We start from the raw sequence: 22,222 nt of genomic DNA on the forward strand, positions 1-22,222 counted from the left end.
GTCAAAAATTCCCACATAAACACACTCCTAAACCTTGTGGAAAGCCTTCCCAGAAGAGCTGAAGCTGTTATAGCTGCTCATTCATGTGCATGTAAAGGCAGACGTCCCAAAACATTTGGCAATATAGTGTAGTTTAGACAAATTTTAAATGCAAATTTAGTAAGTACAAAGAAAGATCAGGATGAACTGAACTAAATATGAATAAAGTGTTTTATTTATACAAATCCGAGCTCGTGGGAAAAAACCCACACATGAATAACACAAACAAAATCATCGTGCGGCTATGAAATGAAACCGATAAAACTACGGAATAATCGCTCACACGATGATAAACAGCCGCAATTATTCTGCAATATGCTAGCACGCAGGATCGGCAGAGGAGGAGGGGGGAGGTAACCATGGTAACAGTGGAGCGCTGATGTCACCGGAAGTCAGAGGCTCCGTTAGAGTTGCCCAGTGAGTTTTTGCAAAGCGCGTTCACGCGAGAATTGACCACCAGGAGGAAGAGAGAGAGAGAGAGAGAGAGAATGCTTGACTCGCTCTATTCTGGAGTTCATGGTCGAGTGTGCGCGCGAGCGTTTGTGTGTATGCGTGCGTGCGTGCGTGTGTGTGTGTGTGTGTGGAACAGCGCGCGCGCCGCCGCTGCTGCTGCTGCTTCCTTATTCCAGCAAAACTTTTTTACTCGCTTTCGGATTTTCTCGCTCTTGTCCGGTGAGTTGAATGAGAAGGATTAAGTTCCCTAACTTTTCATTATTTCTCTTTTTTTGTGATTTGTGATCGTTTAAACGTTATGCGATGCTGGACAGGGAGCGCGTGCGTCTTGGAACGTTATGTGAGTTACTCGATCGATGGAGTTGTTGACCAGTAGATGTTATAAATGTCATGTTTTAGCAGCAGTGATTGCCCAGAATGACCTGCTGTACACACACCAGTGTGTTTAATCAGCTCTTACAGTGTTGGGTCGGGGTTTAAGGTTCTTTCTTTTGTAGAGTCACTAGTTGAGTGTATGTATATATATATATATATATCCTTTTTTTTCTTTTACAATATTCATCATAAATACTCAGGCTAAACTATTGGGAATGCTTGTCCAGTGTTTTATTTTTTTGGTTGTTAAAGTGTTTAAAAATGCTTAAAAGTTTGTATTTAGGGATCACTTCGTTTCTTCTGAGGGTGCCAGTAATATTGGAACACTGTAGAATTTACTCAACATGGATGTGATGTCCTTGAAAAGACTCTTCACTATTTTCCTTTTTCAGATCTTGATTCATATTTTTTGTTCCAGAAATTATACATAACATGAAGGGAATCTTTATCTCTTGTAACGATCTCTCTCTCTCTCTCTCTCTCTCTCTCTCTCTCAATGTGCATATACTCTCACTTTCCTACGACAAAATCCATTTTATTTTCCTTTCCTTGTTGTGTTGTGTGGAACAAACCCCTACAGTGTAGAATGAACACCTCAGAGCTCGATCCTTTGTATAAATCATCAGATTTACGTCTAGAGCATGGAGTCAGACGTACGTTTTACAAGACCGGGGAGATTTTTTTCTTCTTTCTGTGTGGCCACGTTTGATGCTTTTGGCTTCCTAATCCCTATAAAGCACGCTTGTCTTTTCCACTTGCTGCTGAAGTTTCTAGGAAGTTTTTACGTCCAGGTTGTGAAACAGGCGTTAAGTGTGGAACAAATTTGCTGGCAGGAGGGGTTCTCTTACGCTCCCCTCCATCCTTACACACGTTCATGTCACACCATGGATGAAGGTCCGAGACCAAATATTTATATTTATAATCGCGATGCAGTGGATTAGAAAAATTGTCTGAGTTCGCAATTACAGTCGTGAAGCGAACGGACCGCAAGTGATTTGTAATTTTTTATAAGAAATGTATAGTGATTTATATCGTATCAGCTGTTTGGGAAAGGTTCAAAGAACTTCTTGTTAAAAAATTGCTTATTTTATTCCTCTGTTCCTGTGCCATCTTTATTACTACAGCACGACGCTTTTCGCTTTCCGTGTATTTTCCAGATAATTGAAAAGCTCTAAAATCTAAGATTTTCTTTCATGTGTCTGCTTGTTCACGTGTCTCATGCAGCGCTAGGCGAAGCTGGAATGTGTGAGGTGTTGGCTTTCTCTTATCTCACACTCTTTAGGTGCGAAGTGGAAAATTTTTTTGGGGGGTTTGATGTCCATGGGTGTTTCCCAAGCTGACACGAGTTAAATAAACTGTCAGCGCTGACACAGGCTTCCTGATTTAAGGCCTGGAGGGGTGAGCAGCCAGGGGCCAGGCTGAGAGAATGAGTGAGAAAAAGAGAGAGAGAGAGAGAGAGAGAGAGAGAGAGTGAGGGAGGAGGGGAACAAGAGACACATGCCATAAACTCCTCCTCTGACTCTTCAGGAAGGGCAACAGGTTATCACGTTTCGGCTCTTTGTTTTTCCAAAGAGCGTGCATGTCCATCCAGTTCTTAAAATCAACTCCATGCCAACACCACGGGGTTAGAGGCGGCAGACAGGATGGCAGGATGGAGTCTCCTTTCTCTCTTTCTACACTGATGGAGCCATCGGTTTTATGGTCTTTTTTTTCCCCTGGAGATCGTTTTCCGCTGCTTTGATGGTCTTGCGGTGGCATTTTAAAGTTGCCCTCACCCTAGGTCAAGTGTAAGTGCTGAAGAACGCTTTCTGCAGCACAGACACAAAAAACAAAAACAACAACAGCAGCAGCAAATAAGTCACTGCCATTCCAGCTTCCTGTTGTGACCCGTAGCACACCCAAGGAAATCCCAATATAGATATGGAAAGACTTCCACATGAGCGTTCTGCTGCATCGAGACAATAACAGAACTACCTGAAACTTTCCCCCATGGTTTTCATCATTTCCTCACCTTTTAGGATTCTAAACTGGGAAGAGAGTCGTCATCGCAGCAGAACGACGAGGAGCACCGAGGCGAGGCGAGATTACTGCTGTTAGTTTATGCACCAAAGTGAGATTTCAGTGTGTTTCTGTTAGTGTTTTATTGACGGATCGTTTAACATGAGTAGAATGGTGACATGGTGATTACTCTCTACTCAGGAATATCCTGAGGAATATACACACTGCAGTTTCAGTCGACTTGCCAATCAAAAGCAAAATCAACCCAAACCTTATTGGCTTTTATCTGTTTTTGCTCCTGTTTTTGTTGTGTCCATGTTGATGATTGAGCGTCTTTGTCATGTCTCACTCCACTGGTGGTTAATATGAAGCTCATATGAAAGTAGACACTCAGGACTTTGTAGTGAATTTGTAGTGTTTCAGAAGGATTTCTGTTTTTAGCCTACTAGGGGCAAAATATTCATAGAAAAGTTCCAAAAAAAAACCCCAAAACGGTTATTTTTACCACACAAATGTTTGTATTTTCAAAGTAAATGTAGATATTAAACTCATTTCTGCTCTCTGAGATGCTCCAAGTGCTTGTTCATCTAAAAAGCAGCTTAACTCCGGTCTTCAAGCAGTAAAATTCTGTGTAAGGTTCTCCAACAGAGAGAAAACACACATCTAAAACACACTGAAAGCCGAAAGACTCATTTTAGACCAGACTCACAGCCTGAACATCATTCATTTCTTTATACTGATTCCCATAAGACCATTTCAGTTGGAATGAACCAGTGTACTGGTTAAAAGGGTTCATATCTTTATTGTTAAACACACAGTATACAGACCACAAGATAACAAAATGTCCAGACCACCAGTGAACATATCCAGGACTAGGCATGAAACTCCTCTGAAGTCTTTCCTCCGTCTCGTTGTCATCATTCTTCACAGGCTGTTTATTAAAAGAAGGAATGACTTCTGGTCAAACTGTGTGCATGCTAAAAGAAAAGACATGTAAATATTATTTTTTACGAACCCTCAGTGAAAAACAGCGGCGTGACGAGAGAGATCGAGTCAGAAAGAGTTTAGAGACTGCACTCGAGTCCTACAGCCTTACCATTACAAGCGTATTAATGTTAATGTCTGTGATTTGTGAGCTGCGCTTCTCTCAGAGCCGCTGTTAGAGAGAATTAATCAACACCTTCTGACCAATCCAGAATTGAGATATTCAACATGTAATGACTTGAAGGACGGCAGATTGTGTCTCTTCCTGGTTTTGAACAAATTGTGAAAGCAGTGTCATGCTTCATGACCTAGACGGAACAATTACTGAAGATGGATATACAGATGAGTGAACAAAGCAGACTAAACATTCTGCTGACCAGAACAGATGTACCCTCTAAAACCACGATGGACGTAAACTGTAGGCTTATTGAGAAAGAACCTGAGTAAAACTCACACTATATCTGACTTAAAAAACCAACTAGGACAAAAAATTTACCTCAGGTTAGTCCTAAAATTACTCACTGTTGACTTCTACTTTAACTTTTTCCACTTTTTCAGGGTAAACTACCAAGCAGACACGCCTCCTGTGCTCCTATTGGCTCGTATCGAGTCATAACCAAGGTCAGCGTCAATTTTGTATGTGAACGTCAAGCTATTTGGAGATGCCATGACTTGAAAACAACAAAAGCCTGCGATTATGGAATAACATCCCAGTCGCAATGTTCACCCGCTAAGGATCATGGTCTGATTTGGTGATTTCGTGAAGTAAAAAAAATTTCATCTACAAAATAGTCTGTTCAAATTCTTACAATTCTTAAAAATTCTTTGAAAATTCTTTCAAAATTTTCCATACTTTTGATCATTTTCAGATTTCAGGACATTGTTTCTGAGAGGAACTTTTAGGAAACTGCTAGAACATTCCCAGATAAAATGTCCTGTTATCATGCTGTTATCACAGCATTATAACTATAACGTTAGCTGTACTACCTGCGTCAAAGGCCGAAGCCAGAAATCATAAATGGCTTCTTTTCAGCGTAGCGGCTGAAATGTGTCATAAGCTCCTTACAAAAACAACTCCTTTCGTGTGAAGGTTTTGAAGCGACAACGTCTCAGCAGGAGGTAAAGAAAAACGTTTTCAAGGACTCCGGTCCCGAAGGTTTTTCATCAAACAATGTGTTATTGTCACCAAAGTGCCAGAGCGAGCCAGTAAAGTTCTTCAGGTCGGACCGTACGGCGTTTTGTTTTGTTAGTACGGATGCCCCTGTGTGCCGCTCTCTGGTCAGCCAGAGATTCTGAGAACGAGGGAAGGAAAGCAGGAAGGAAGGTTTAACAGGACGGACACCACATGTGGTTTTCAGCACCGTTTATTATTAGCCTGCGCAGAATCTTACACCACATTGTGTCCAAGAAAACGGGGAAAAAAATTACATCTACGTGATTTCATTTCGTTTAACGTCACAGCTGTTTGTTCTTCACAAATCCGCCAAGGTTCTGGTTCGTCCACCACAGGTGTATTTACTCAGTGATGTGATTGAGAGGAAAGAGAAAAACGAGTGGCGTTTTCTATTAAACCCGCTTTCCATACAGATGGATGTTAATGGAAGATAAAACCCCACTCTTATTAATTTAGTCTGTCTGTCTGGACTTCTCGGAAGCGTGTTTCTTACCGTTCCACAAAGGCAAGAAGAAGAAGAAAAAAAGAGAAACGCGGATAGTTTTCCACATATGAGCCGAATCATGTGGTTTTGTTCCCCGTTCCGAGCAGGAAATGTTTGGAGGTCGAACAAAAGAATCACATGGCGTCTCGTGCCCCTTGGCCACGGATGGAACGACGGGTCTTGATTGAAAAAAGAAAAACAACAACAACAGAGCCACAGACACGTTCGAGATGCTTGGCAGTCATTAGCTTTGGATGTTTAGAGAAAGGGCTTTGGGTTTCCTTAAAACATCTAAGAGATGAGAGATTAATCAGACGCCAAGAGTTTTCCAAAGCCAGCGTAGTGTTCACATTTAAATGGCCATTACGGGGAAGGAAATCTAGGAAAAATGGATTGCAAGCTCCTTTGTGAACGGTTTCACCCAAACAGGTCATTGTTTTGGTGAGATGTCTTGATGATTTACCAGCACGTAGGGTAAGATTACTCAACCACGCCATTGACGTGTTGCCCACACACCTTTCACCTAAAGCTAAATGATGATCAGTATAAGTAAAGGTCATTGCCGTGTGTAACAAGCTTTCCTTTTTTTTTTTTAGAAACTTGGCCCTGCTCTTTTTGTATACAGCCAAAGCGGGCAGAAGTGAGTCTTCTAGTATAGGTCTGAGGATATTCACGCTTCCCCCGTGTTGTAGTCAGGGCTCCCTCGATAGACTGGACTGTTATGTCAAGAAAGCTTGGCTTCTTTCCACTTGCCTTTGGCCTTCTAACAGCTCTGTTGCTACAGTCCTGGCTCGGACAGCGGCTTCGCCGATCTCCGGCTGTTTGCTTGGGGAAAATCGAAGTTTACTAAAACTGAGCCAACACAACTAACCACCAGAAAGTCATCGGAGAGATAGAGTTGTGAAACTCGCAGTGTTTTCGCAGTGATGCTTCTAGACCATTTCAACAGAGGGGGCCAGGTTGGGGTCAGCCGTTCTGTTCGAGGGGGCCACTTACTCTCTGAGACCCTTTTGTTCCCCAAACAATGCAATATTTTCTAGAAGGATCCCACACGATTGTCGTGGAGTTACACCATTATGGTTGACGGGGTTATTTAAAAAGCTTTTATTTCTTTTTCAACACTCGCGCTGTCCTGCTTTCTTGCTCAAGCTTCAGCATACAGCAGCTACCAATCAGAGAGGAAGGAGCAAACACACCCTTACTTTAGTTTTTTTAAAGTCTTCAGCTCAAACTAATACAATGTTTCTCATACATGAGTTATGGATACCTGTGACTGGTCAGTGCTGCTGTGATTGACAGGGAACAGAATATGTGCCTCCCACAGAAAGCCACGGATGACCCTGGAATCAGGGGGATTTGAAATCGCGATCTCTTGAGCTCTTTTCCATCTTGCTTGCTAGTTTTCTAATGTCCATCACACCTTGTACCACTTTCTTACATTGGAAAATGATTCACATGTGAGATGTCCACTGCCTGGACGTCCACTGCCTGGACTGGGTGCAACTGTTTTTATTTCTTTTAAGAGCTATTTTGCCACGTTATATACGTAGTCATTATGGCACAGACGGCTCACTTAGCATCACCGCTCACTCCCTGCCCCTTAGCCTCTCTTCCCAAAACACTACCTACCTCTTACATTCTCCACAGCTAATATTCCCTGCCCCTTATACTGCCAGCCCCAAACACTGCCTGCCTCTTACATTCCCCAAACCCCTGAAATTCCCTGCCATTTACTTTTCCTGCCCCTTACACTTCCTACCCTGAACATGCCCCACCCCTAACATTCCCCACCTCTTACCTTTCCTGCCCCTTACAATCCATGCCACTAACATATATGATATTCCCCACCCCCTTTATACTTTAGACTGCCTGCTCCAAACATGCCCCGTCCCTGATATTCCTTATATTCCCTAACCCCTAGCTCTATTTGCCCCTATATTCCCCACCCGTAATATTACTCTAATCTTATATTTCCCACCCCTAACACTCCCTCCCTGATACTCCCCGCCCCCACTGTTCCCCACACCTTATATTCTCCACCCCATACACTCCTCACCCCTCTCTGGTCATTTAGTATTTCTTGTCAATTGATTCATTTAAGCGGATGCAGTGAATGTAAGCATTTATGTTTTATTTGATTGGTTTTGTGCTTCAGATTTTTATAATAAAGTCAAGTTCTGTTCTGTTTTTCAGAAGCCTTGTGCTAATCCATGAGAGGAACCATGTTTGGATATTGGATAACCTCCATTTTGTTCCTGTCCACGTTATGTGAGGTATGCAGATGCCCCGTCACCATGACAGTGCAGTCTAACCCAACACACTTTAGTTTACTTATCACACTTCTTACATTAATAAATCACCAAATATGTTTCATTAATCTATGTCTGTTTTCTTGTATACCTACTAAACTGTTTGTTGCGTTCCTGCAGCTGTTCACAGCGGCACGCTCGTCCGAGAGCGACTCGCAGCAGAAATCCGGGAACGATTCCCTCACAATCAACGACAGTCGCAACAAGATCATGATGGCCCAGTTTGAGTGCTACCAAAAAATCACGAAGGACAACAATCGAGATCGAAACGGTACGAAATCCAGATTCACATTTTACTGCTCGTGGTGGGGTTTGGGTCAAAAGGTGTTTGGATCAGAAGAGGATTGGAAAATGTCCAGGTTACAGAAAATGGTTACAAATTCCTAAAAGGAATTCCCATCATTTTTATGAAATTCTTAGGAACAGTTAACGTTAATGTCTGAAATACCTTTTATTACTGTTTCTTACCCAATAAAAACACATATTGGCCTGAAAGTATATACAGTGTTTATTTACTTTCTGTCAAATTTCCAGTTGTGCTTTTCTACAGAAAATGCCACGTTACAGTGATACGTTACAGTCGCTTTACACGATACAGTGATCGAGGACGCTTTAGGAATAAACCTATACATGTATATTCAATTTTCTTCTCTTCTTCGAGCGAATAATAACTGACTTACCGGAACGCCATGGTGTTTTTTTCGTGGGCCGGGCGTGTCCGACTCTATGCATTGTTCATCTGCAAACACTCATCATATTCCCGTCATGTGGCGCAGTTCCAGCTGTTTCCAGCCCAGACGTTTTGTTTGACAGAGTCTGTGAAGATTGGCAGAGCTCGTCGATTTGTTCAGTGTATTTCAGTGTATTTTTATTTTTTTTGTGGACGTGTGCTATCGTCTGGGGTTCAGAGAAACAGCTAGGACGTTAAGAAGACGGATTTTTTGTTTAACGGGATTAGATTAGGTACGGAAACGCAGTGTTTGCAGTACATCTGTCTAATTAGACATATCTGATTAGTCGTTAGAGGACTGTTTATACTGAAAAGGATGGGCTTTATACAAAAATCCCAGAGCATGAAGTGTAACATTAAAGTCTCTGTATTTGATCTTTCTTTCTTTATTTCACTTAATTTTTTGTATTAATACTACTATACCTACAAGATGTACTACTAATATGATATGATTTTCAAATTTGTCATGTAAGATTGCTACAATCTTCTATGATCTTTACACGTAGAAGTGATTTTAATTCCTTTTTCTCACTTTGCACACAAAAGCTGCAGCGAACTGAACTGCGGCTCTTGCTGCAGCACAGGGCTGTGCAACACACTCAGAGGAAAGCCGCATTCGGCCCAGTTCACAGCTCACATACACTCCTTACACCCATTTTCTCTCCCTTGTAACTTCACTGTCTGTTTTAATCGTTTGAATCGCCTTGGAACTTATAAATAAAAGCAGCTGCTTCGGTCTTTGCTGTTGCACAGTCGTCTTTATGCGTTATCTGAGCAGCAGAGAGCTCTTGCCATCTCGCAGAAGGCCATATGAGCTCCAGACACACGTGGTTGGCTAGTGTTGCTGTGATTGACAGGGGAGAGAGCATGCCCCGCCCACTCAGAGATCACAAATGACTTCTCTCTCTTGGCTCCCAGTCAGTGAACATACTGTACATTGTAATATTTGTCTTTTATTAATTTTGTTCACATGCCATTTTTTTTAAATGACTGTTCTGCTGTAATTTAGATTCAGATTCTGATTATGTGTGTGTGTGTGTGTGTGTGCAGCTGGGCTGATGTGTAACCACACGTGGGACGGCTGGCTGTGTTGGGACGACGTGGAGGCTGGAAACACGGCAACGCAACACTGTCCGGATTACTTCACAGACTTCGACACTTCAGGTAAAAAAACCATTGGAATCCAGTGCAGTGGAACTCAGTTCAGCTTGATTTGCGTAACAAATTTTGAAAATAAACTTCGCCACAAAGTCGTTTGAAAATGATAGGAAAACAACGTGGCGTATCATCATGCCAACTTGTCTTTGATTATTTTCCTGTAACTGCATCAACCCGGAAAAATCCATAATCAAAACTGAGAGAGCGGAGAGAGCTCGGCAAGCTCAAGAAAAATCCCTAAAAAAAACCCAAAGAAAACACTCCCTCAACTCGAAATTCCTATTCGGAAAGTCCGGAATGTCTCATCATTTACATGTACGGTAAATATGTGGAGATGTACGTCCCACAACCTGGCGTTATATTTATGCTAACTAAATACGAACATGAAGGCGTCCACGTTTTCCCACTTTCTATGGAATTTGAAAGCGACATAATTCCCACTTCTGACTTTCGCACAGCTGTAAAGTTTGTAAATCTAACAGATCATGAGTCTGTGACTAGACGACAATACGACAACAGACAAACCGATGAGAGGACAGGGGGCGGAGTCATGACCAGACTTCCAGATCAGCTTCACCAGTGTGTTAACGTCGCTGGTTAATGGTCCTTATTGCTGGAATTAGCGATTATTAATTTGCATCAAACCTCACTGATCGTTAATTTGTTCTGTTTTTTTTTTTGTTCAGAACTAGCCACCAAAATCTGCACGGAATCTGGCAAGTGGTTCATCCACCCTGTTAGCAACCGAACCTGGACCAATTTCACAACCTGTAACCAATTCACTGTGGAGCGCCAGCAGGTGGGTTTAAACCATACTCTGATATACTGAAGTGTGCAGACGCCAATAAACAACCAGCACTGTGTCGCAAATCTCATAATAGTGCACTATTCTAAACTGAGCACTAACACTAACTTATAGTTAGTTATCTAGTTAACAAATAGTCAATTAATACCTTCTACTTCTGTGTGTGTGTTGTATCTTGTAACTGACTAAGCTATCTATCTATCTATCTATCTATCTATCTATCTATCTATCTATCTATCTATCTATCTATCTATCTATCTATCTATCTTTCTAACGTTCTATCTATCCATCTAACTTTCTATCTATCTATCTATCTATCTATCTATCTGTCTGTCTGTCTGTCTGTCTGTCTGTCTATCTATCTATCTATCTATCTATCTATCTAACGTTCTATCTATCTATCTATCTATCTATCTATCTATCTATCTATCTATCTATCTATCTATCTATCTATCTATCTTTCTAACGTTCTATCTATCTTTCTAACGTTCTATCTATCTATCTATCTATCTATCTATCTATCTATCTATCTATCTATCTATCTATCTATCTATCTTTCTAACGTTCTATCTATCCATCTAACTTTCTATCTATCTATCTATCTATCTATCTATCTATCTATCTATCTATCTATCTATCTTTCTAACGTTCTATCTATCCATCTAACTTTCTATCTATCTATCTATCTATCTATCTATCTATCTATCTATCTATCTATCTATCTATCTATCTATCTTTCTAACGTTCTATCTATCCATCTAACTTTCTATCTATCTATCTATCTATCTATCTATCTATCTATCTATCTATCTATCTATCTATCTATCTATCTATCTATCTTTCTAACGTTCTATCTATCCATCTAACTTTCTATCTATCTATCTATCTATCTATCTATCTATCTATCTATCTATCTATCTATCTATCTATCTATCTATCTATCTATCTATCTAACGTTCTATCTATCTATCTATCTATCTATCTATCTATCTATCTATCTATCTATCTATCTATCTATCTATCTATCTTTCTAACGTTCTATCTATCCATCTAACTTTCTATCTATCTATCTATCTATCTATCTATCTATCTATCTATCTATCTATCTATCTATCTATCTATCTATCTATCTAGTATCTGTTTGATGTTGGATTTATTCCTTTAGAATTACACAAAGTATGCAGGGGAGAGTGTGTGTGTGTGTGTGTGTGTGTTCATGCTGGATGGCTACTCTTTTGTCTGAAAACAGCATTATAAGCCTTACTGTGATCAAGCAGGACATCAGGAGGTTGCAGTTTGTTGTTTATTTTCATTTGTTTATGCTATTTGTTTATTTTTTTCCCCCATAGACAGCGATTAACCTCTACTACCTGGTCCTGATCGGTCACGGATTGTCACTCACCTCATTGCTGGCTTCTTTGGGGATATTCTTCCATTTCAAGTAAGCGTGGCGCGTTTGATTTTCATAGCGAATGACCCCGTGCCTCGTCCTGCGCTCGTACCGATTTCTGTTCTCTCTTCCCTCAGGAGTCTGAGTTGCCAGAGGATCACGCTTCACAAAAACCTTTTCTTCTCCTTTGTGCTGAATTCGGTCGTAACGATTATCTCCTTCACGGCTGTCGTGAACAACCGGGAGGCCAACTCGGTGAGCGGGTTTAACACTGTTATAAAGGGTTATATTTTGGCTTGTAGTCGCTTCTTCAAATGCTTCATATAGGTTTTTTATATATTTACAAATAGTGCAGTAGAAACCTATTGTCCTGTTTTTCCCTAAAAACCCATAAAGCATGGGGGCACAAACCTTTGCACTCTGCTATAAATTAAACACGCAGCCCTCAATTTTTATAGCTTGAATTTTTTTGTATTTGGTACCGTAGTTGTTTAGAGGAGTCAGTCTCATGTGCGTATGTTTCTGCCCCCCCCCAGGTGAGCTGTAAGGTGTGTTCGTTTATCCACCTGTACATTCTGGGCTGTATGTACTTCTGGATGCTGTGTGAGGGAATCTATCTCCACACGCTCATCGTGGTGGCTGTGTTTGCCGAGAAACAGCGCCTCATCTGGTATTATCTGCTGGGCTGGGGTGAGTGTGCGGTGTCTTCGATTATTTCTTTCTCGCATGGAATGTATTATTATTATTATTATCATTATTATTGAAACCATAATGGATGTTTCACATTTTTCAGGATTTCCTATCATCCCAGCTGTAATACATGCCATAGCCAGAAGCTATTACTACAATGACTTGTAAGTACCAGGTACTGCGCATCAGTTCATATGACATTTAAGAAATCTTGTGTGCTAATATGCAAATCTGGACACGCCGCACCCCTGTAAACACGCCCCTCTATTTGCATGTGGCCCCCCCGATTGGGTCTTGTGTGTTATGATGCAGTAACTCAAAAGAAAAGAGGCTTCCTTTAAAGAAGGCTGCTGTGTTTGTTGACCCTTTAAAGGTTTTTCCTTGTAAAACTTTCTTCTTTGAAGTGACTTTAATGCCCAGTTACTGTGCTGACCGAAGGGAAGGGTTTAACGCTGGGAAAAATCTGCATCTTGTTTTCTGCAGTTGTTGGATCAGTTCAAATACGTCTCTGCTTTATATTATCCACGGACCCATCTGTGCCGCTTTACTGGTGAGTTCTCTTTCTCTCTCTCTCTCTTACTCTGTCTCTTTCTGTCTCTCTCTGTCCCTCTCTCTCTGTCTCTCCCTCACTCTGTCTCTCTTTCTGTCTCTGTCTGTCTGTCTCTCTCTCTCTCTCTCTCACTCACTCCCTCACTCTGTCTCTTTCTCTCTCTCTAATATTCTATTCTGCTAGATTTTGTCACAAAATCAGGCTGCCCTTTGCATTATAATCATGAGCTTGAGGAGATTCTTTTCTATACTTTTAACCATCTGTCTCTCTGTGTCTCTGTCTTTCTCTCTCTCTCTCTCTCTCTGTCTCTCAGGTGAACCTGTTCTTCCTCCTGAACATTGTTCGAGTGTTGATCACCAAGCTGAAAGTGACCCACCAGGCGGAGACCAGCCTCTACATGAAGGCAGTGAGAGGCACGCTAATCCTCGTGCCCCTACTGGGCATCCAGATCGTCCTGCTGGAATACAAACCTGAGGGTCACCGCACGGAGATCTACACCTACATGATGGCCATCCTGATCCATTACCAGGTAAAATGTTTCATTACAAGGCTCTGAGAAAGAGAGAGAGAGAGAGAAGCACTCACAAGGAGTTCCTTCACGTTATAGAAAATACATCACTTTTTAAAGCACTGTTGAGATTCTGACCTCTGTCTCCTGTCTCTATCTAGGGTCTGCTGGTGGCAACAATCTTCTGCTTCTTCAATGGAGAGGTCAGTCGTTCTGAACAATTTAAATTCATTCAATTCAAAAGCAAAATTCTTTATAAAATTGCGTCAGACCTTTTTTTTAATTATCTATTAATTTTTGTATCTAAGCACTCAACATTGAATATTTGTTTAAGTAATCAAGATCTAAATTCTCCGTATCCTTCAGTCCGTTCTAGAATTTTCTCACATACAGAAAAGTGATCTAAAAACCCCTGTATGTTGTGGTCCCGCAGGTCCAGGGTGTGTTACGGCGTCACTGGAACCAGTACCGCATTCAGTTCGGCAGCACGTTCGCCAACACGGAGGCGCTGCGCTCGACGTCCTACGCCGCCTCGTCCATGACCGAGGTGCACCGCTGCTACAGCATCGACAGCCACATGGACACGCTGAACGGCAAGAGCTTCCACAACCTGGAGACCACCATCCTCCGCTCGGACAACATCTACATGTGAGGAGCTCCGTGCACTTTTCTACACACTCCGAGACAACAAACACAGACAACCGCGAGCCCCCGGCCGCCATTCGAGCGTCCCCGCCGGGGGGGGGCGGACTATCAAAAAGTACTTTGGCACGAAAGCGCCTTTCGCCCTTGAGCCAGATAACATCTTCCGTGATTTCCTAACGAGAGCGCGATTCCGAGGACTGACACAGAACACAGAGGGAGGCTAGGACCCACATGACTAATGAACATGAGCGCTGATGAAAGCGCCGCCCGTTGGCCACGCTCGCAACCTTAAACAGGACGGCATGTGGGATTAGCAACACACGAGAGACTTTACAAGAAATCTGGATTACATTCCCTCTGGCTTGGAAAGGACGTTCTGTGAGATTTGGGATAGAAAAGAAAAAAGTAAAGAAAGAAAGAAAGAAAGAAAGAAAGAAAGGAAAAAAAAAGTTTCTATACTGGGTGTATTGATTGTGAAACTCCATCTGGTCTTTGTTGTGTTTCTGAACTTGATGGGTTGAAAGGTTTCTGGAAACGGAGACTTTAGGAAAAGACGAACACAGACCGCAGTAAGGAGAAGCGCAAAGCCTATAAGCCTTTATTTATGGAAATGCAGTTCTTTACACTAACAGCTTGGAGAATTCCAACTCCTCTGTGTGCTTAGAAAGGTCTTAAACATAGATAATATGTTAATAATGGATAATATGACTCTGTATATACCTAGATTTAATACAGCACAATAAAAGCCTCGATATCACATACACACGAGTGATTTTGTGCTGTATTAAATCCATTTTTAGCGCTTAGCAAAGCTCTTACTCTAAAGGGAAAAGTCTTTTTCTTGTTCGTTTTTCCCCCCTTCACTTTTGCTAGACTAAGACACGTTTACAAATAGATAAATAAACAGATAAGCACAGGAGGCCTTATTCAGCATGTCTTTATGTCTGGAACATATAGGTGCTTGTCATATTCTTGCGTAATTACTTACCTTTAGGGCATTTCGACTTCATATGCTGGAAAAAAAGAAAAGACTCAAAGAAACTGCTCACACGTGGAAAAATAGACGATGTAAATAGACTTCTGTAAAGAATGTGTTGTTAGCAATGCTAGTCAGTGCACTCGCGAGTGTGTGTATTTATAAACGCATTATAAACCATCAGCGCTTCCAGTCAGTACGCAGCAGTTACGAGCCGTATTGACATCTCCTCTGTGTAATCTGTCCATCCCTCCATTCCTTTCCGTAATGTTCTTCTTTATCACTTAGCATGTAGTTAGGGTTTACAGAGAAAAGTGGGTGTGTCCGGCGGGGCGTGTCTCCGTGGACAACGTCGCATCAGTGCCGCAGTTTTATTTTTTCTTCTTCTTATAAGTTATTTGTATTCCAAGGATAATATTTCGTAGGTGACAATCGTATTGCGGCGTCTATGTCTTCAGTATTTTATTTGTATTGTTTTTTTGCTTTCACGCCATAGTGTACTTGTTCTTAAAAATACAAATGCAAACATATAAAAGTGTTTATTAAACCAGCAGACCGGGTGAAGTGTCGTCTCTTTCAGCCACTCGGAACGCTCGCGGTACCTTCCGCTTGATACCGGGAACGTTCCAAAAACAAAAAAGGGTTACAAAAAAACTGGAACATTCCAGAATGTTGGGTGTAAGAAGCAGGAGGCTTTCAAAATCAAGAGAGTTCCAGAACCAGGAATATTTCAAAAACAAGGCAGTTTAAGACTAAGGAATGTTCCAGAAACTAGAGTGTAAGAACAAGGAGTATTTCAAAATCAAGAGGATTCCAAAAACTAGGAATATTCCAAAACCAAGAGTGTTCCAAAAACAGGAATATTCCAAAACCAAGAGTGTTCCAAAAGCAGGAATATTACAAAAACAAGAGAGTTCCAAAACGAGGAATATTCCAGAAACAAAATTGTGTTCCAAAAGCAGGAATATTCCAGAAACAAGAGGATTTGGAAAGCAGGAATATTCCAGAAATAAGAGGGTTCCAAAACCAGGTATATTCCTGACACAAGAGGATTCGGAAAACCAGAATATTCCAGACCCAAGAGTGTTCCAGAACCAAGAATATTCCAGAAACAAGAGGGTTCCAAAAGCAGGAATATTCCAGAAACAAAAGGATTCCAAAAGATGGAATATTCCAGAAACAAAATGATTCCAAAACATGGAATATTCCAGAAACAAGAGGGTTCTAAAAGCAGGAATATTCCAGAAACAAAAGGGTTCCAAAAGATGGAATATTCCAGAAACAAAATGATTCCAAAACATGGAATATTCCAGAAACAAGAGGGTTCCAAAAGCAGGAATATTCCAGAAACAAGGGTGTTGCAGAACTAGCAACATTCCTGAAACAAGAGAGTTGAAGAACTGGAACCTTCCAGAATATAAAGAGAATTACAGTACCAGGAATATTCTGGGAACTCAAGTGGGACAGAATTGGACACCTTCCAGAAACAAACTGCACTACAGAAGCCGGAGCATTAAGAAGAACATTACAGGTCCGAGAACGTTCCAGAAAGGAATATTCCAGACCTAGGAACGTCTTATTTTTTTTAATATCCATCACCTGACACGTTAACATCTGTCCGTTTCTTTCTTTGAACTGGAAAGTCTTGTTTTTTTTTTCCCACGCCCATGTTAGACGGAGAGACAGACGACATCTGTCTAACATATTTACTAGAAAACAAACAAATGAGCTTCAGGAGACTGGGAGATTCTTTGGAATTATACAACTGTCACTTAGGGTTTTCCTTTCCCAGCTATATTCCTGAGAGAAAATACAATTATGGGAAAGATTGACACTTTAAAGGGTGCCAATATTTTCGGAGCCGTGACAGTAAGGACTGCTCCACTTCCAGGAGGATCTTCTCTTCTGGAGTGTGCTTCAGCCATGCTGCCAGGTTGCTAAAGATATAGTTGAAGGTCACATCGCTAAGTGATATGTGACTGCCGGTGGTAGCTTTAGTCCAACAGGATGTGTCGCTTCCTCACACACACACACACACACACACACACATGCAAGAATACACACCATGGAAAAATGGAGAGGCAGGAGTAAACAGCGCACAGCTGACATGTGTTTCTGCCTGTGGGAACAGCACAGGAAGGAGCCTCAGATTTGGTGCTGCCACACACTCTTGCTGACACCAGAAATTAATCATGTGTGTGTGTGTGTGTGTCTCTGTGTGTGGTTCAGACATTTGCCTGTGTTTGTTTGCAAATATTTTTGTTGAAATGTTGGACATCGGAGTGGATTTCGGATCTTGCTGCGAGCCGAGCATCTGGACGTTGTGATGCTTCACATTGGTTCCATATGCGCTAATGAAAAAGTCGCAGCGAAAGCCCTCGCTAACTCCCCCCCCACACACACACACCACCAACCCTTCCTCCCTCCCTCCCTCCCTCCCCATCCACCAGCTTCGCTCGCCGGCCAGATGAGTTACACATGGGAGAGAAACAGAAAACTGAGAAGCGAGAGAACCTCATATCTCCTTTCATGTCGGAATCTTCCTTCGGAAACAAACAGCTCAGGACACGTGTAATTAATCTCTCTTTCTGTGGTGGTGGTGGGGGGGCGATTAATGAGGTTTAATGACGCTGATGTTCTCTTACTTAAAGCAAATCACAAACACGTTACTGACGGCCTGTTCCACATCAACACTGTGTTACACAACTCACTCTCTCCTTTAATCACATCAGGACCTTTCCCTCCATGCTAAAACTCTCTCTCTCTCTTTCTCTCTCTCATGCCCCTCCATTCTCTCTCGTGCCCCCTCCCTCTTTCTCTTTCCCTCTCTCTCTGTTTCCCCGCTCTCTCTCTCTCTCTCTCTCTGTCTCATGCCCCTCTCTCTCTTTCTCTCTCTCTCTCTCTCTTTCTCTTTCCCTCTCTCTCTGTTTCCCCGCTCTCTCTTTCCCTCTCGCTGTCTCTCTCTCCCCACTCTTTCTGTCTCCGCTCTCTCTCTCTCTCTCTCTCACTGAGTCTCTCTGTGGCACCTTGACTCATGGTCACCTCCAGGACTCACCATCCTGCGGACACATCGAAATCCCGCACAGGAAGCGGGACATACATTCCACAGCGAATACCCAGAATCTACAGAGGGTGATGATTATAAAGAAAAAGAAAAATAGACAGTAGATATATTTTTGGTGCATTGGGGGCGATTCAGAGAATCCCGTGAATCACAGTCTCAGTTCCAGGTAGAGAATACAGACAACCTTTCAACCTGATACACAGATTTATGTTCAATTCTTCAGTCCGATTGGTCAGAGCTTTCTAGAACAGCAGCTCGGGACAGTCTAAGACCTTATCGTTTCTATAGTAATAGCTCACGCAGGCACATCATTGATCTGGCAGTCAAGGAAGGAGTCTCCAGTGTCAGTGAACAGAGATGAAAAATTATTATGTTAGGTTTCCTGACATTTTCCAACATTTTGTGGTTTCTCAGTACCATGAAAAGGTTTATTTGTCTTCCAGAAAGGAAAAATCGAGAGTTTGGTGAGAGAACCTGGTACATACAGCTGCTTTAATATGTTACTAGAAAAGGTGTCATTTTAATAGTTAGCATTACTGTGAGACCCTTCGAGACATGATTAGTTCCCTGTAAGCCTAACAGCGGCATTATATCCACATGTAGCTTGTCTATAAACAGTGAAAAACGTCTGGTTTCACCTGCATGCGAAGTCTATTTTGAACGTTACAGATGATAAACTGTGTGAAAGGGCAGAGGTGCTGGTTTTTTTTATCAGAGAAGGAAATCTCCAGCACGCCGAGCTGAAAAGAAATTTTCCTCCGATTGTACGTTCTTACTGGCAGCCTGCTCTGTCTTTAGAAAGTACACTGATTACCAAGACCTCAGCTCATTGTTTGGTCAACAGCCAGGAACTGACTTGTATGGAACTTCTAGAAGGATCCTTGACTTCTCCGGATCACTGACTGCACCGCGTCTCTGAATGCGCTGAGGTTCGAATCATTTATTCTGAAATCCATTCAGTGAATTCAATTAATTGCTGCATGTGACTCAAAGCGTAGGTTTAGATACGTTAAGCTGCAGCATCTGGATAAACGGAGACGTGGAGAAGATAAAGGCTGGCGAACAGATGGATTCCTCCACTCCGGAGAACAATGAACCAGCTCGGAAGACCGAGGAAAAGGGCGTACGCTAGTTAGGAGCTTTAGGAGACACCCATTCAGCCTCGCGATGACTGAAGATCATGGGCCAGACCGTTTCTGACTGAAATTCCTGCAACTGTGTTCCAGGACGGAGTGGAGAAAAAAACACACAGTGTTACTAAGGCAACGTTGAAATGACACGTTTTCTGCCCTAGTGTGATAGACAAAATTATGATCTTGCATACGTGATCGGAATTATCGTGGCTTTTTTGTCCGTGTCCTCATCACACAACTGACCGTACATGACTGCAGAACGGACATTATTCATAATCACACTCTTCGTTGTTTATAATCATTTATAATCACACTCTTCGTTGTTTATAATCATTTATAATCACACTCTCCGTGATGAGGATGAAGTTCCCTTTGGAGTCTGCTTCCTCTCAAGGTTTCTTCCTCATACCATCTAAAGGAGTTTTTCCTCACCAGTCACCTCAGGCTTGCTCACTAGGGATGATTTTGTCTAACATCTAACTTGTTTTTTGTTTCTTATGTTCTGTAAAGCTCCTTCAAGACAATGTTCATTATTAAAAGCACTATACGAATAAAATAAAATTGAATTGAATTGGATCATATCATAGTCTGTGAATATATTCAGCAAGGAAACTGCAGATGTACTCTGGGAAATGATTCTTCTTCTTCTTTGGGCTTTTCCCTTCAGGGGTCACCACAGCGAATCATCTCTCTCCACCTATCCCTATCTCCTGCATCCTCAACACTTACACCCACTAGGTTCATATCCTCATTTATTCCATCCATATACCTCCTCTTTGTCCTTCCTCTTTTCCTCCTGCCTGGCAGCTCCATCTCCAACATTCTCCTACCAATATACTCACTCTCCCTCCTCTGGACATGTCCAAACCATCTTAATCTGGCCTCCCTAACTTCGTCCCCCAAACGTCCAACATGAGCTGTCCCTCTGATGGATTCATTCCTAATCCTGTCCAACCGTGTCACTCCCAAAGAGAACTTCAGAGCAGAAACCCAAGAACCTCCCAGAAGTGTTTATAAAAGCGCCAGAAATGGACATTGTGACATTTCGGGTCCGGAGAGACGCGTTCACTTTCGAGTGAAAATTATCAGCTTTGGTGTTGAAGAAGCTTGTAATGGGAACCTAGCCTTCCAGCACTTTCTCACAGACGTACCGGAAAAAAATCTCAAATCCAACGATCCGTCCTTATTTCCGCTGCCTAATGAGCCAGACCGTGAGTGCGTAATCAAGATCAGATCGCCTTTCATCCTTGTCCAGTTAGCGTGCTTGAAGGACGAGGAGAAGGCTTTGATGTAGCGATCACAGAACCGTCCTCGGACCTCGCAGCACAAAACCGCTCGGAAAAGCTTTTAGCGCCGGGAAAATACATCACGCAGATCAGATCTTTAGTCTAGTTGAGTGCAGTGATGTGAAATGATCTCAAAATCTTTTCGATTGTTCTTCATCTGGTGGGTTTTAACAGTGCAACAGTGCTCATTTTTAGCAAAACAAAAAAATTTGCATATTAGCAAAACACGATTAGCATATTAGCGTGAACAGAAGTCCGTTCTTTCCTATTGAATAAAACCAATCTTAATTTCAACATTTTTATTGTTCCTGAAGTGTTTAGCAAACCGCTCCGACGTTAGAGGAACATACACGCAGATCAGATTTATTTTTAAAATGAAACGTAAACCAGAAAGAAGAAAAGTTTTGGCACCCTTGGCTTTATTCTACCGTCATCTGTGAATGTTTTAAGTTCTAAAACAACACCAACTCTCACTACATAGCAGGATCTGAGGCTCTCTGAGGAAAACGTCTCGGGTGAAATCAATTGTGTTGTGGTTTTCTGGGAAGGTTCACTTTCCCTACTGCCAATACAGCAGGAACAGGAAATGGAATCTTAAGAACAGGAAGTTCTCATCCCAGGAAGCAGCCGATTCTAATATCCCATCTAACTGTAAGATAAGTCTTATCTTCATTGACCGCACCAGGATATAAAACCACACACACACACACACACACACACCTGTGTATATATGCAGTGATGTCACTGATTAGCTGTTGTGATGTGTACTCGTGAGCATTTCCTGTGTGGCTTTCGGAGACATATGTCTCCTTAAAACGTCACGTCTGTGGACTCGTCTTCTGCGTTCTTCGTAGAGCGTCGTCTTTTCTTTCACGTGGTATTATGGTCAATCTGGCCTGCTTTCAAGCAGAGAAATGTCTCTATGTCTTTTTCTCGTGGTCTCTCTCTTTCTCTCTCTCTCTCTCTCTCTCTCTCACTGAGGCGTGTCTGCTATGCCTAATGCAGAGGGTACGTTTTCATCATTTGCAGTTTCCTGCGATTGTCCTGGCTGCAGTGATCCTGGGCAGTGCTGCTATCTGGGAAAGAGGTGGGATGTTAACTCACAGGCTTTCCTGTCCGTCAGCGGGAACCATGGCCAAACACTACAGACATGGGCGGGGCTGCCCACGACCCTTGACCTTCAAAATAAAGTACCAGAGAGAGAGAGAGAGACAGAGACAGAGAAAGAGTAAAAGAGACGCAGAGACATAGAGTGAAAGACAGAGAGACACAGAGAGAGAGAGACAGAATAAGAGTGTGAGAGAGAGACAGAAAGAGACAGAGCAATAGACAGATGAAGAGAGAGAGACAGAAAGAGAGAGTGAGAGAGCCAGAAAGAGAGAGAGACAGAAAGAGAGTGAGAGACAGTGAGAAAGAAAGAGACAGAGAGAAAGAAAGAGACAGAGAAAGAGAGAGTGTGTGAGAGAGACAG

At 42.1% G+C, this 22,222-nt stretch overlaps 1 protein-coding gene across 2 annotated transcripts; it reads left to right on the top strand.

The window, feature by feature from the left end:
* Positions 1-552: 552 nt before the first annotated feature.
* Positions 553-15,821, top strand: calcrlb (calcitonin receptor-like b). Of its 2 annotated transcripts, none has more exons than XM_058403717.1 (13): positions 553-711; positions 7,701-7,780; positions 7,937-8,087; positions 9,597-9,710; positions 10,391-10,503; positions 11,859-11,950; positions 12,037-12,154; positions 12,436-12,589; positions 12,693-12,753; positions 13,073-13,139; positions 13,453-13,668; positions 13,809-13,850; positions 14,081-15,821. In XM_058403717.1, the coding sequence occupies exons 2-13, from the start codon at positions 7,718-7,720 to the stop codon at positions 14,297-14,299; spliced, it is 1,410 nt and encodes a 469-aa protein (XP_058259700.1). In that variant the 5' UTR covers positions 553-711; positions 7,701-7,717; the 3' UTR covers positions 14,300-15,821. The 2 variants fall into 2 exon arrangements, with proteins under 2 accessions (XP_058259700.1, XP_058259701.1); XM_058403718.1 differs by lacking the exon at positions 553-711 and adding an exon at positions 732-832.
* Positions 15,822-22,222: the final 6,401 nt, after the last annotated feature.

Source organism: Hemibagrus wyckioides, linkage group LG11, assembly GCF_019097595.1.
Source record: "Hemibagrus wyckioides isolate EC202008001 linkage group LG11, SWU_Hwy_1.0, whole genome shotgun sequence".
Taxonomy (NCBI): Eukaryota; Metazoa; Chordata; class Actinopteri; order Siluriformes; family Bagridae; genus Hemibagrus; species Hemibagrus wyckioides.